The 16,154-nt window shown below is 43.6% G+C and overlaps 3 protein-coding genes across 3 annotated transcripts; 2 read left to right on the top strand and 1 right to left on the bottom strand.

Annotated features, from left to right (window-relative positions):
* Positions 1-11,193: 11,193 nt before the first annotated feature.
* On the top strand, positions 11,194-13,249 carry LOC131291105 (myrosinase 1-like). Its single transcript, XM_058320295.1, has 4 exons — positions 11,194-11,880; positions 11,949-12,224; positions 12,509-13,059; positions 13,132-13,249. The coding sequence occupies exons 1-4, from the start codon at positions 11,194-11,196 to the stop codon at positions 13,247-13,249; spliced, it is 1,632 nt and encodes a 543-aa protein (XP_058176278.1).
* Positions 13,250-13,330: 81 nt separating this feature from the next.
* Positions 13,331-14,184, bottom strand: LOC131290949 (steroid receptor RNA activator 1-like). Its single transcript, XM_058320140.1, has 3 exons — positions 14,151-14,184; positions 13,624-14,055; positions 13,331-13,539 (listed from the first exon to the last, which is right to left on the bottom strand). Exons 1-3 carry the CDS (start codon positions 14,182-14,184, stop codon positions 13,367-13,369), a joined length of 639 nt encoding a protein of 212 aa, XP_058176123.1. The 3' UTR covers positions 13,331-13,366.
* Positions 14,185-14,468: 284 nt separating this feature from the next.
* On the top strand, positions 14,469-15,375 carry LOC131290905 (protein C19orf12 homolog). Its single transcript, XM_058320091.1, has one exon. It carries the CDS (start codon positions 14,781-14,783, stop codon positions 15,201-15,203), a length of 423 nt encoding a protein of 140 aa, XP_058176074.1. The 5' UTR covers positions 14,469-14,780; the 3' UTR covers positions 15,204-15,375.
* Positions 15,376-16,154: the final 779 nt, after the last annotated feature.

The following is a 16,154-nucleotide window of genomic DNA, read 5'->3' on the forward strand; positions in this document are numbered from 1 at the left end:
AGCACAGGGAGAAAGGAGTTCGTAGAAAAATCATACAATCTGAGAGGGAAAGAGAGAGAGAGAGAGATGGAGAATTTAATAAGCAGACACCCGAAACCAAAACTAACCTGGAGCCGAAAGGATGTCGCTCGCGCCGAGCGGTCCCCTTTCGACCATCAACATAAATATGAGGAAAAATAATATGATGCATACATACAGAGGCAAATCAAACAACCCCTTCCCCTTTTTGGTAGGAGATGAGAAGGGAAAATATTAAAAAAACACCCTAGATCACACACACACACACACACACATGCCAAATGCACTCCTCATCTCACTCGAGTGCATCATACACACATCTGCAATTGCACCCAGAAGAAGCATTTAAATTTTCAAGAATACTAAAAATATACGTGTGTGGCTTACCAATGACATACAATAGTAACAATCACATAGATATCCGGTTGTGTGCAGGAGGCGCGGGAGATGGTTATTACACACAGCACACGCGCAAACTACTGACATTAACAAATATCCACAATTACCATCCGCATGATGAAAACAAACCACATACACACGCACACACACGCGGTGCGGTTTCCCTCGTACCGGAAGTATGCTGAAAAACCGACACTTCCAAAGAAGATGTTCCAAAACACATATTAAAAAAGCCACATTCTAAGCCAATAGGACGAAGCCACAGCTGTTTTTATCTAGTGTTTGTTTACCTGTGGGTCTTCTATGTTGTGTGTGTGTTTCCTTCTCCACCTCGCGCGGACAACCGCCTCCCCTTCCACCACCCACATCCGCCACCATTCCGATCCACAAATTTCCACGTAACGTGCCACCACATCAAAACCCAGCACACGGCATAAACAGAAGCAACAACAGCTCAATGGAAAGGTAAATGAAGCACATCGCTCATTCGACCAGAAGCAAACAGGGAAAAAAAAAACACAAACATTACACAAACAAAAGCAAAGCGAAGCAGGGAAAGGTAAACAAAAAGGTACGGTACACGCATTGATTGGGATAGAAAATCAATGAAAAAAAAACAAAACACTAGCTAATCACACACAAATAAAAAAAATAAACAGAAGGACAGAATAAACACGCCACGCGGAATGGACATGCGAAAGTCAATTTTTTATATGAGAAAACAAGCAACTAGAAACACACACACACACACACAAAACACACTTCTATGCTACAACAGCAGCGAACAACATTACAAACAAACTAGAACAAGCTTAAAAATTCACATCTTGAGATGGGAGGAAAAGGATAAAAAGTACAGAGCGAAAGAAGATAAACATACAAGCCGAAAAGAGGCATGTTGGTTGAAATCAAAAAGGAAACTAGAGCAAGGAAAGGCCTCGGACAGGTGGCGCCATCTAGTCAACTTAGTGTGCTGATTCGGATGTATGTTACCACGGTTTTCTTTTTTCCTAAAATCAAACAATAGCGAAGAATGGAAAACAGAGAAGAAAACTCCCACATTGTTGTAGTAGAGGGTGAAAAAAGAAGTATCCCCAGAAGCAAACACACCCAAACATCAGGATATCAGTGGAGGAAGAACCGAACACAAGCGACGAGGAACAACCGTTTCCCACCGGGAAAGCGGAAAACGGGCAGGAAAATGGAAAACGGAACGGTGCGCCAAGCCAAGGAAGAAGAATCGTTGCATCGAAACGAATGATGAACACGCACACCGGTTTCCTCCACCTCCACCTCCACCTCCTACCACCTTCTCCTGCTAACTAGCTGCCACGCCCTCATGTTTCACCTACCTTTACTATGCACCCCCCCCCCCCTCCCCCCCACCATTCCCTTACCCCCACTCACCCTTCTCCTAAACACCTCCTCCCTAAGCCACCCACTGTTCCCTCTAGCGCTCTACTAGTCAAATATAAAATGCCAGCTGTCTGTACGCATAATGCCTAACTGTAATGTCTGTTTATTGTGAAATATGAAGAAACCAAAGGGGGGAAAACGATTAGATGGAGGAACAAATCACAAACAAACAAACAAACAAACAAACAAACAAGCAAACTCTGAAAACTTTGAAACATATGAGAGGCGCGCGGTAGCAGAAAAGAGTCATCTGTTGAGTGTTTAAAACCATTATGGCAAGCGTTAAAGGAATGACGTCGACACAAACATACAGAAATACACACGCGCACACACACATACGCACGTACACGTACACATACACACATGCACATTAGAACAAAACAACAACATTTTAGAACAAATACAGAGGAGTGGGGAAAACAAAAGCAAAGCCCCACACTTGCGTCAAAGGCGGATATAATTTATATGTGTATGTGTTTCTGTGTGAGCGTGTCTGGGTGTATGGGTGCGTGCGTGCGTGCGTGGGTGCATATATATTGTTTCTGCCTATGGCTGTATGGTTGCGAGTGCGTGCGTGTGTGGGGTGTGTGTGTGTGTGTGTGGAAATGCGCAAGTACACATTAGATAAATAAAGAAAAAAAGGCGTAAACCGATGAGTTTAAACGTATGAGTGTAGTAAAAGGAGAGCGTAGTAAAATGAACGACAAGGTATACACAAAACAGCAAAACAAAAGTGAAGAAAGCACGTTACTACTGCCGATCGGTTACGAGCGTGCGATAAAAACTTCGAAAAAGCGTGTAAGAACCAACGTGCAACAAATAAGAAGAAACAAAAGGAAAATGTCGTAAACGTAATTCTAAAATAGATGTATATATTAATGACTAGCAGAGCAAAACACGTAGACAAAGATAGGATAACAATGGGCTAACTGTCAAGGTAAAGGTGAGAACTTAGAGACAAGAGTGTCGGAAAAAATAACGGGGGGACAGCAAGATTTATGAACAAGGTTAACGAGGATTTTCAAGCTCCACAAATTGCTGGAGCAATCCCATCCAGCCGCAAGGGACACTAAACCATAAACATAACAGCAAATAAAAACGCGCACTCACACACACACGCACACATACACTCACACACACGATAGCAATCGCATTTGGGTTCTTACTGATGCGACAAATGGAACATTCGATGCGTTTCCCGCCACGCGACTAAGAAGTACTGCCATTGTTTGATCTCACAGCTTCAAGTCCTTTGTTCCCTTCTTCTACAAGAAACAAGTTTTAGAGCAAAGCAACGGTTTTATAAAGTTTTTAAAATAACAATTCAGTTTATCATGTAAAAATAACAAAACATATAAACTACCGAAAAGCATGAGAAATTACCCTTTCGTTGATCGCAAAACGAGTTAATTGTTTCGTCTTTGGTTTAAAATAATAAATCCTTTCCCTTCGCAACACATACTCACACGTGCAGCTCTTAGCACGTTGACTGCCAAGCGTTTTTAGCACACTTTTTTAGTACAATCTTTTTTATAAAATTTGTTTATAACATTCAAGGCTAAACCAGAGCTTAGCTTCCCAAAGAATTGATGTAGAATATAACTATAATTTTTAAATTTCTTTGTCATTTATGTATGGAAAACTTTTTAGAACTAATGACAGCAGACTATCAAAAGTACTAGCCATGGCAGTCAACGTGTTAACAAAGATCCGCGATTTGACATTTAACTTAAAAAAAGAAGGCAACAACAGAAGTGATCCACTTGAATGGCTTAGCACATAAAGTAAAGGATCGATCGCTGCGCGGAAATGCAATGCGATACAGCCAGATACGCATCATCCTCTCGTACACACATACATACCCACACACACATACATACAAACGCATGGAGTATTCAACAAAAAATAAAACCAATCGCAAGAATCGGGATCTTAGTTAAAATAAAACAATTCATCACAGGTTTTAACACACGGCAGGCTCTGAGAGCAGAGCCTTGCATGCCGTCGTCGTCGTCGTTCGCTTTCCTCACGAACCGGAGTTCTGCATCCATAATGGCAAACCAACCAACCAGGCATCGGCCGGAGGAAAACCGGCTCCGACTTTCCCATTTTTCCCCCCCATGGCCGACGATTATCAGAGCGAATGTTGCGACGAGCGACGAGGAAAGCGAGAGAAAAAGCCAATGACGGTTGAAAAAGAAGCTCCCCCTTCTTCCTCCCCTTACGCAGGCGGCGGCGGAGAACGTATATCGTGTAGTTAAAAAAAAACAAACAAACAAGCTGGTGGACTAGAAAAAAACCAAAAAAAAAAATATATGCACGAAGAAACACACATGGAAATGTAATTAATTAGTTCTGTTATCAAACAATTCTAAAGTTTATCGTAATTCAGCGAAAAAGAAGGAAAGGGCGTGGAACAAGCAAGCAAACTGTCAAAACATGAATCCATTAACTAGAGAAAAAAAAGGCACTAGGCACTAAGATATGAACGGTGAGATTGGAACGTAAAGGGAGGGACAACTACGCAACATAAACCAACACAACGTAACACAAACATGAACACGAATCGAGCAGAGGATGCTTCGGTGGAGTATCAGATAACAAAACAATAAAAAGATGGATAACGAGCAGAGCACACAATACGCGCAGCTCGGAAGCAAACAAGCTTCGAGCCGTTCGCCAAAGAATGTATGGAAATATCTGGTGTAAGGAAGCTGTCTTCGCCGGGAAACCAACTCCTTTCTCCACAAGCAAAAGCAAACAAGAAATATAAACAATCTGTGCATGGTAGATGTCAATAAAAGAGGAATTCTGAACCGAAAGCGATAAATTGCCGGTAAAACTTCCGCGTCAAGCGCGATTGTTTCAATTGTCGAACCCGAATTCGGGAAGGATTGTTTTCGAATCCGTTCTGGCAAAGGGTGACGTAAATTTTGCCTCGGTTCGAACCTGATCTTTTGTGACGAGCGGTGTAACCGAGCGCTTATTTTAATATGTGCAGGGGTGTGTGTATAACCGTGTATGTATGTGTGTGTGCGTATGAAACGTATGTATACCGATCCCTCAAAATAACTCCATCGAAGCAAAGGCTAAGATGACTAAGGAAGTACAGAAGCCTACTGATTTAAGTAAACGTAACTTATGTTCTCATGTTTATCGATGTTCTTCGGAAGAGTAAGCCGACATCCGGTGGGGATGCACACCCGATGGCACGTTGACTGAAAAGCTGTTTTAGTACAGATTTTTAGTACAATCATTTTCGATTAAATTTGGTTTGACCCGGTTTGACACGTTAGCTGAAAAGCTGTTTTAGTACATATTTTTAGTACAAACATTTTCGCTTAAATTTGATTACCAAATTCAACAAACCAACTGTTTTTGTAAACACTTCCGAAAGGATACATTTCTGTAGTTGCTTTTTTGCACGGATACTTAGACGCACACTCCCACGCACGACGCACACCTTCAAACGATCGAAAAGCAAGATTGTTCGCACGGAAGGACGCGAGAGAAAGGAGCTAAGGGCAGGCAGGTGTTAAAAAAGGTGATCGGATTGCGCAGAAAATAAAAAAGAAACACTCAACCGGAAGTGAGTAGCAGAATGGGGCAGAAGAGAAAAGAAAAAAGTTGATAACACACACACACATACACTCGTACCCACATAAAGTATAGAAGATGGATGAATCCCAAACTCGATGGTGTTTTTAAATGTTATCGCCATTGAAAACAAACTGGCACGGCAAAAAGGCAAGCAAAACAGTAACCACACATACACACACACACACATTCACACAGGGACACACATATGTGCAAACGCACGCAATCGCCTATCAGCACATCCCACACATGTTTACAACACGCCCTCATGCATAAAATTAGCCCACATATGATTATGAGAAGAAAACAAAAAGCAACGGCGAGCGGACGATAGTGGAGGAACGAAAAGAGGAAAACCAATCCGCACTAAACATGGAGAGATGGAGGCCAGAGAGAAGGAGAAACAAAACTAACAAACAAAACTTTAGGAACAATTGCACCATTTGGCGTTGCATCACAAATTTATGTTCGCTCCCTTTTAAGATACGAAGAAGAAAACGAGCAAGAAGCAAAAGGATAAAGAGGAGAAGAAAATGAGAAGAAGTAGAAGTAGAAAAGAAAACGAAGAAGAGCAAAAAGGTAAAGAAGCCGTTGAAGCAAGAGAGGAAGAATAGAAAGAAGATGATGAAGAAATCAAACCGGGGGGGGGGAGAGGCTCGTATGTATTACTATCGTTTTCCACCTACAGGTTCGTATGTAGTCGTTTTCGAACACAATTCGGGGGTTTCTTACACGGTAAATTCAGAGCGAGTTAATAAGAAAACCGCTGTGTAAAGCAAAAGTCGTTTACATGCGAGGGTCGCGGACAATTCGAGTAAATTATACCAAAAATTAAAATGGAGAAAAACAACAAAAAACAAACTTAAAAGTCGAAATAAAACACAAAACATAAATCTGTGGCGAAGAGGAATAGCAAAAGAAAGATGAAGGAGAAGGACATGAAAGCAGTAGATAAATGTGGCCGCGTTACAGAGGAAAATGAAAGCATGCAACTTGCGTGAACAGAAAAACATTAACATACATACAAACGCACACACACACACACTACACACAGACATACTAGAGACGAGCGATTCGAGCGTAGTAATTGAGGAAATAACAGTAAACTCATTCATGTATACATACACTTGTGCGCCAATATACAATCGCTCATACATGCGAAACTATATGTACACATACATGCACACACAGGCAGTAACGTAAACGTAAAACCAAGCGAATGGGGGCACCACTCGCCAGTGGGTAAGCAAAAGGGTAAGAAGAAGGCAGAAGCGCTGAAGGAGGAATAAAAGGAAGCTGCTGCTGTGGTGAAGGAAAGGAAGAAGGAAAAATTAGATTAAAAACAAACAAAAAAAAACAAGCAAGGACAGACACGTGTCGTAGCACACAGACAAAGTGAACTTTGTGTTACTTTTTATAATTGAAAAATAAAATTATAGTTATTGAAGAAAAACTGTAAAAACAAACCGCGTCGTCTGTGCTTTGCAAGGTAAAGTGGTGATATCATCCGACTGTTGTGTTAGTTCGGGAAAGCTTCCCGTTTTTTAAAATATATTTTCGATCAGTAAGTATCTTTCTATAACGTAAATCATCTGTTGAATTTAAATGTACTCTTTTCTCTTTTTTAATAAAAAGTTTTCACGCTTAGACGTGATCAAAGTGAATGTTCATGAAATTCAGGATCGGCAGCTCCTTCCCCCTTTCACAAAATCGGTCGATTTGTTCGGATCATCTTCACAGTTTTCTCTAAAATTGTACTCTAGTGTTTTACTAGTTCCGTTCATAATCCCACTTTCTGAATCACCATTTACAGGAAATGTTACTGTTACAATCCCAAATAACACATACATTAACCCGTGGACTGCCCCTCGGTTTTAGTACCGATTTTTAGTACAATTAGTTTTGCTATACTGGTTATAAAACTAATAAACACTTAGATCGTCAAAGGTTTTCGAACATCATTTTAGTACGAATATTTTTAATAAAATTTGTTAGTACTACACTTTTTAATAAATGCATACACTGACACGTTGACTGACACGCTTTTTAGTCAGGTTTTGAGTACGATCAGTGTAGTTTAAATTATTTTTTTATACTAATTAACACTTTGACTGAGGGTTTGGGAACTTCTTTTTAGTACGATACATTTTGGTAAATTTGGTTTGTAAAACAAATACTAAGACTTGTTATTTACAGCAACGCAAACTTGGGTTTCAAAAGAACACATTTTTGTCATTCGTACAGGTTACTATTCTATTAGTACATTTCTATGCTAGTATAAAGAGCAGATCTGCAAAATGGCTGACGTGGTAAAGTATTCCAAGCGTTTAAATGAGATATTGCAATCGAGAAGGTGTTCATTAAATACTTGAATCTATTGCTTCTCTCAATCTGACAGTGAAGTAAGCGTGTTCCACGGGTAATATACAACATTCTTAATTTCAGCTACTCAACATTACACTCAAGGTGGTTGAAGGTGATGTGTAAATGTAAATGTAAATGCAATTGAACAAGATCTTATAAATTTTCTACGAATTCGCCTTTTATCGGATGCAGTAATCTCAAACGACTTTAGATTGTGCAATTTATTACTTCTTCTCGTTACGCTGCGCAGTCACTTCACGCGAATCTCTTCCATCCCCCCCTTCTGTAACCGGTGCGACGTTCTACGAAGTAAGCCGTAAACAAACAACTTCCACTGCAACGTTCTCTTCCATTTTTTATTTAGTTCTTTGCTTCTTCTGTTTGCTAATCAATCCGTGCGACCCCGTCTGAAGGTTCTTATCACGCATGGTTCGGATTGCATAAGAGGTGGAAGCATGCGGTGGCCTCTAACAGGGTCAACTAGTACATAATACGCAGCTAACAACGCTCTAAGTGATCTAAGTGAAGTTCTTATTTTGTCAGAATTTTGTGTAAACCTTCAAATAATTTGCGAAATCTCAGGCTCTCCGGAACGAAAGGCACAAGTACAGAAGTTTTTCGATAATGTATAAACCTAGAATAAAAATAAAGCGTCAATAAAAATTATGATAAAGAATATTTTCACCTTCGTCTATTTACTATGTACTATTTTTGCATTATCCTAAAATAGTTATTTGGGTTAATAAAATAGCTTTAAGCTTTACTTTTGGGCATACGTGCCTCATAAATGTTTCTTTTTGTTACTTTTTTTTTTCATAGAACCGTGGTTTTCAAAATGACACGAAAAATAATAGCTTCGTGTTTTCTGCTGTGTTTTATTTACAACAACACTGTAGGGGTGTGGGGAAGGCAGGGGGCAGCTTGTAACAGCTTGTAAATCAGGCAGCTTGCAATAAATGAAAATGGAAAATAAAAAAATTTACAAACGAACAATCGTCACTTAAGGGTTCGGTGATTTTATCCATATCTCTGGCCTTAACTTCAAGCGATAGACTTGAAAGATAAAGATGGTAGTAAACTCTCGCTTGAAATTTATTTTTACCCGGATGAAATCGGGTTAATCAATAAGTAGAATAAATAAACGCTTTAAATAACTATGACCCCCTTGTTGATTTACTATTAACCATAATCCGTAAATATATGGGAAGTAGGTAAGTAAAACGACTTTAACACGTTGAACCTATGGTCACAGCTTTCCGCAACCGCATGCGGTTGCGTTTTTGATCTGTCAAACGAGCACAGCTTTTTGCCAAAAATAATACTTTAATGTTTGAATATACCACTTATATGAGCATACAATCTCATTAAAGTCTACTAGGAACAATATTTACTGTTGACATATAAAAACGCAACAGTCTGCGGCAAGAATCAAAGTCGTTTGATTTTTAAGTACAGAAACCGCAACGTCTTGTGTCTGCGGTGACAGCCCATGACAGCTCCTATCTCTCCCATGGGAAAAAACGCAACCGCATGCGGTTGCGCAGAGCTGTGACCAAGCGTTTTTAGCACACTTTTTTAGAACAATTTTTTTAATAAAATTTGCTTAAAACATTTTTTAAACCAACGACTTTTCCAGGCTAAGCAAAAATTTTGCTACTCAAAGATTTGACAAAAAATATTACTATAATTTTTATGTTGCATGGGGAATATGGGAAGTCGGTAAGTAAAACGAATTAAATTATCCGAAAATATTTTATTTTAATGATATTTTAGCATATTTATATACAAAAATATCACCATCGTTTTCAGGTTTTTATTCCGGAAAAATCCTGAAAAAATTAGATTTTTCCGACGAAAATTGAATTTTTCAGCTCGAATATGCAGCTCCTTGGGAAGTCTCGGACACAAGTCTTCTATGCAAGTACTTGTATTAATCGTCCATGGAAGTTTTAAAAAAATCGGAAAAAAATGCGTTCAACTTGCAGACAACTTAGTCGAAAAATCCGCAAATTTTTGTTCGTGTTTTTTACCGTGTAATTTTCGTGAAAATTGCATACAACTTGCATGCAAGTTTTGCCCACTTTCTTAAGACTTGCATGCAAGTTTTTCCGGAGTTTTTCTCTGGAGCACTTCCGGGAAAACTTACATGAAAGTCTTAAGAAAGTGGGCAAAATTTGCATGCAAGTTGCATGCAATTTTCGCGAAATTTACACGTTGAAAAACACGAACAAAAATTTGCGGTTTTTTCGATAAAATTGTTTGCAAGTTGATCGCGTTTTTCCGATTTTTTAAAAACTTGCATGCTAGGTTCCTTAAATTTTTAAACAAAAATCTGCGGTTTTCTTTACAAATTTGCATGGAAAGGACACGCAATTTTTCCGATTTTTTAAAAACTTCCGTGCTCGATTAATACAAGTACTTGCATGGAAGACTTGTGTTCAAGACTTTCCATACAAGCTTTCAAGAGTTGAGTATGGCACTTTCCATACAAGTGTCCAAGACTTGTGTACGAGACTTCCCAAGGAGAACCGTGCTGCACTTTTCTACCAAAAACCGTACATGCCTATATGTGATTTTTCGACCTGAAATGTCAAATGTCGGATAATGCAATAAGAAGTCGACAAAGGAATTCATTTATTATTCTTTAAAGGGATTTTATTTATTCATGATCTAGCAAAATTGCCCGATTTCGGCCGGGAAGACAACATTTTCAGTAAGAGGAACATATTTTTATATTAATATGAAACTTATATCGACTTTTATATTGTAATTAAAGTTAATTAAAGTGGTTTAAAGAAAAACTTGTATTTGATAAAGGTTTTCACAAAAAAAAAATCGAACGACATTTAAAAATGTAAGTGAACGCATCGTTTACCATCGACAAGTGTTTTTTTATTTGATCAAATCTATTTTTGAAGTGTCGATCGTCGCTGAAAACAAACATTGGCCCCTCAAGGGTTAGCCTCGAGCCGGTCGCGCATTGCGCCGATAAGAAGTGGTGATGCACAAACATTCCCATGTCGAAGGTCGCGATATAGAACGGTAAGCTTCCGTGAAGCGACCTACACACAGCTGATCGCTGGTGCGAGCGTGTTGTTCGTTCGTCCGTGGCGCGCATCAAGCCGGCGTTCAATTAAATTGAGTAGAGTGCGATGGTTCCATGGTGGTGTTATCAGGCAAACAGCCTCGATTGGGGACGCTCGGGGACGCGACGGTGGGTGAAATAGTGCGACCTGATTTGAGGCCACTAATAGCGGCATTTTCTACGCAACGGGAACCTGCAGGGGACGACAGATAAGGGCCGTGGCAGAGTTAACTTACCCATTGCTAACGCTAGTTCGTTTCGGTCAGTTTCAGTCCGACCCGCGCCGTGGTGTGTAGTGAGTTTTGTTTTTCACGATGGTGTTGTGCGTCACGTCACTGCTTTGGGCGGTGATACTGGCCGCGGCGGTGGTGGGTAGTGAGGCCGCTCCGGGTAGCACAACGCAAACGCTGCTGGTGCAAACGTTCCGTCCGGCCGGGTTCCCCTCCCGACTGCGGCGTGCACTCAAACCGCCACCTGATGGTGGTGGTGGTGGTGGCACTCCGGCCCCGACTACGGCACGCTCGCCGTCTGAGGAACAGTTTGGGTACGATTTCCTATTCGGTGCAGCGACCGCCGCCTACCAGATCGAGGGCGCGTGGAACGAATCCGGCCGGGGGCCGAGCGTATGGGACACGCTGACGCACACCCATCCGGAGCTGGTGGTGGACGGTGCGACCGGTGACCGGGCCGCCGACTCGTACCACCTGTTCCAGCAGGATATCGATGCGCTCAGCTGGGTCGGGTTCGATTTCTATCGCTTCTCGATCTCGTGGTCCCGGCTGCTGCCACTCGGCGATCCGTCCTCACTCAACCAGGCAGCGGTCGACTACTACAACCAGCTGATCGACAACCTGCTGCTGTATGGCATCGAGCCGGTGGTCACCATGCTGCACTACGACGTCCCGCAATACCTGCAGAATCTGGGCGGGTTCGCGTCCCCGCTGATCGTCGAATACTTCCGCCAGTATGCGGACGTCCTCTTCAGCACGTTTGGCGACCGGGTAAAAAAGGGCCTGGCTGCCGTAGGAAAACCCGCACTCACCCATCGCCGTTCCCCTCTTCCGAACAGGTGCGCGTTTGGATAACGCACAACGAGCCGTACGATTTCTGCGTGGAGGGCTACGGCACGGGGCGGTCGGGGCCGCTCGTGTACGCCACCGGCGTCGGGGAGTATCTGTGCGCCCACCACGTCCTGCTCAGCCATGCGGCCGCCTACCACCACTACAACGCGCACTATCGCGACGCACAGGACGGTGTGATCGGGCTGACGCTGAGCGGACGGTTCTACTATCCGGCCACCAACGCTACGCCACCGGTGGTCGTCGAGCGGGCCCTCGAATTTCAGGTGAACAGGCACTTCAACTCAACCATCCAGAAAGGCGAACAAGCAAAATTTGAAACAAACATATCCGATTTTTCGATTCAAAACAAATTGAAGAGAGTAAACTAACGTGGACATGTGAAAATATTCTAAAAAGTAGCAATTTAGGGATTTAAACAATTTTAACAAGAACAGCGGTTAAAAAGATCACTAAAAAGCATTCGGGGAACATTCCAAAGATTCGATTTCATCTCTGTGACGTTTGATAAATGGACACAAAACAAATGTTCCTTCCTGTTCCACCGCAGATCGGTTGGTTCTCGGATCCGCTGTTCGGGGCGGAGGGAAACTATCCGGCCACGATGATCGCGGATATTGGCGAGAACAGCCTGCGGGAGGGACGCTACACATCCCGGCTGCCAACGTTCACCGACGAGCAGCGAACGTTGATCCGTGGCAGCTGCGACTTCTTCGCCTACAACTACTACTCCAGCCGGCTCGCCACGCTAGCGAGCGAAGATTACGACCCGACGCTGCCGCCATCGTGGGCCCGGGATGCGCGCATCATTCAAACGGTCGATCCCCGCTGGCCGCGGGCAAAATCCACCTGGCTGTACGTGGTGCCGGAAGGGTTGCGCGGCGTCCTGAACTGGTTCCGCGTGCGCTACAACAATCCGAACGTCCTGATCACCGAGAACGGCTTCTCGGACGATGGGCAGCTGCAGGACACGGGCCGTATCGACTACTATCGGGGCCATCTAGGGGCGATCCTGGCCGCGATCAACAAGGACGGTTGCAACGTCATCGGCTACACGGCCTGGAGCATCATCGATAACTTCGAGTGGCTGCGTGGCTACAGGTAAATTTCCGCACCCTATCTCCGTATACCGAACACACCCTTGACCAATGTTCCCTTTGGTTGTGCTTGCAGTGAAAAATTCGGCTTGTACTACGTCAACTTCAGCAGTCCCGAGCTGGAGCGAGTACCCAAGCAGTCGGCCACCTTCATGGAGCAGGTTATTCGCACCAGACACATACCGTCCGAGTAGAGATCTAAGGCAATGCAAATGACACACGGCCAGAATTATAACATTACATTATTATTATCATTAAAGTATATCATAATGTGGCGTCCCGTACGCGGGACGAAACGAATTGCACGTAAACTAAACCGGCTTAGCGATCACATTCGGCTCGTTTTGCTCATCGTTTTGAGGTTGGGGTAGCGCAAAAATAAGCTGACGCAGCGCCGGAGCCCACAGTGCACACTTGCCACCGTAATCACAGATAATCGACCGATGGATTGCTCCCGCACGGGCCGCATCCATCTCCTCGAGCGCTGTCGGAACGGAAATAATTTGCAGGTGGAATAGATTTTCAAAGGCGTGGCGAGGTAAAACAAAAGAAGAAACGTTTCTCTTACCGCTTGCCAGACTATGCAGGTGCTTCTCGAGCCCTTCCGGCAGCTTCCCGGCCGTCCATGCTTCGTAAATTAGATTGATTCGCTTCTGCGTCTCCTCACGCCGGGATTCCTCCAGGCGGTGAATGGAATCGTCCAGGGCGGCACGTACCAGCGCAAGCATTTCCTCCCGATCGGCAACCATCGTCTCGGCCGTGTCCGCCTGCTTGCGCTCCTTCGCCACTCCACCGGGAGGTGCTGCTGTTGCAGGTGGCCCTAGTGGTGGTTGAATGATGGGAGGTGCCCCCGGTGGTCCATTCGTCGGTTGGACCGCGGGCGGCCGACTTTGCAACGGAAACGCCACCCGTTTGTTGAGTGCAAGTTTTGGCTGCTGTGAACCGCTGCCGCTGGCACCAGCCGGAACTTTTGGCGGATCATTCCAGCCCGGCTCGTGTGCTGTGTTCCGTTTCCGGAAGGTTGATGGAAGAGAGAGTGAGCTGTTTGGTGCGACACACTTTCCCCCCCGCTGCATGCTGGTGTGTGTTACTTACATTTCGTTGCACTACGATAATTTTCACCACTCATCACGGAAAGTTCATACTATTCTACGCACGTTCCACGATCCCACTGCCCGGCACAAATATAAATAACACCGGAACCGAACCGGAATGGCGAGTAGAGGTAGATTTTGGGCTGAGTTGTTGGCAGCCCAGCGATAGGTACACGTACGGTTCTATATACCTTGACAGCTGCTGTCATTTCGTAGCCAGCCGCAAGTTTATACTGCTGATTGCATCACTTCACCACCCAATCGTTGCGGGGTACGAATCCCGCACAAGAGAAGTACAGCGTAAGTAATAAACGAGCAAGCAACTACGGTGGACGTGCGGAATTAAGTTGTTAAACGAAAACAATCGAAAACAATCCTAGTCGCGGATCTGGTGCTAAGATTTTCACTAGTTTTACAAATATTCTCAAACGGCTCAAGGCTGGGTCGATAAAACGCATCACCAATGTGCGCTTGCTGAAACACGTTAACCTTCACCCTAGAACGTACGACTAACTATGACTAACGAATAAGAACGTGTTAATAATGGGATATTTTTGTACTTCACAGCGTTACAGATAGCAGACCACTTCTCCGCAGGTGCTTTACACGTCGGTTACAAATACAAGAAACTATGCCAATCGACACGCGGAAACTGTTCGTTGCCGTGGGCGAGCTGATGGATAAGGAGGGAGTGCGCGTAGCGATCAAGAGCAGCGCCAAGGGGGCCGCCATCGCCGGATCGTCCTCGTTCATCGGGGGGCTGGTGGCCGGCCCGATCGGGCTCTTCGCTGGCGGTGCAGTCGGTGGCCTGCTGGCTTACGCCATGACCAACGACCAGTTCAAACCGCTGAGCCATGTCATACAGCACGATCTGAGCGTCCGCGAGCAGGAGCGACTCAAGAAGCTTATCGTCGAGGCCCTGTCGGAGTTCGACGCCACCGACCTGATGGTGATACTGCCGCTGCTGACCGGCAACGTGTCCGCACAGAAAGCCGTCCTTCAGACCGTCGTTTCGTTTGTAACCAACGATATGCGATTGCAGATTATTGACTGAAAGTTAAACGCTATCTGGTGGAATGAAATGGTCTCGTTGTGTAAGATAGACTATATAAATCGGGTCTTTTTTTATCTGGGAACGCTGCTCTATGCAAGGTTGTCTTGTAAATAATTCTAGGAAATTGTTCGAATACAAAATTTCTTCCATTGAGGGTGATTTCAAATCTCTTACATCTTTCTCATCGAACACGTTGCATGATTTAGACGAAAGAAATGGAACTTCCTTACACGTTGCGATAAGCGCCAAGATAAGCGCCCATTTCATCGTAATCGATCGCTCAAAGGTCATTTGCCGCGTACAAATGAAATTTGAAATAGGGTTGAACTCGGAATTTCGGAAACCTTCTGTTGCCATGAACTGTAAAATTCCCTAGCTTCCCTAACAAAAAAAAAGCAACTCACATCATTCAGAGCGAAAAACACGTGTTTAATTAGTTTATACCATTCATTGAATAAGTTTTATATTCTCCGGATTCCCACCGTTTGTCTTGTGTTTTCGTCTCGGCTCCGATTTTGCTCCCCTCAAATCTAATGCCTAACGTTCCTGCACAAAACCCAACCCAAACACCGGATTGCGTGTACAATTTGTTCGGCAATGTGCAACCGGAAGTGTGCCCAGAGTTTCATCGCATCTCTTTTCCCTAGACACCAAAGTGGTAAACCTGTCCCTCTTTTTTTCTCAATTTTGAACAACGGAACACATGGCGCCCGCTAACTGCTACGTATATATATATATCCTCCTATATTAATGTAGTTTTGATTCTACACACGTTATGTACATACTCTAGAGATTTATGTTCGACTTATTGTTACGTTGACTCCCGGTTCGTCTTTTGCTCTGCTCGTAAAAAAAGAAAGAATCGATTAAATAGAACTACATGCCTTCGTTTTGTTCGACTGTTGGGAGGAAGAATATTTCAACGTACCGGTTGATTTTATAACTTTTTGG

The sequence above is a fragment of the Anopheles ziemanni genome, chromosome X (genome assembly GCF_943734765.1).
Source record: "Anopheles ziemanni chromosome X, idAnoZiCoDA_A2_x.2, whole genome shotgun sequence".
Classification (NCBI taxonomy): Eukaryota; Metazoa; Arthropoda; class Insecta; order Diptera; family Culicidae; genus Anopheles; species Anopheles ziemanni.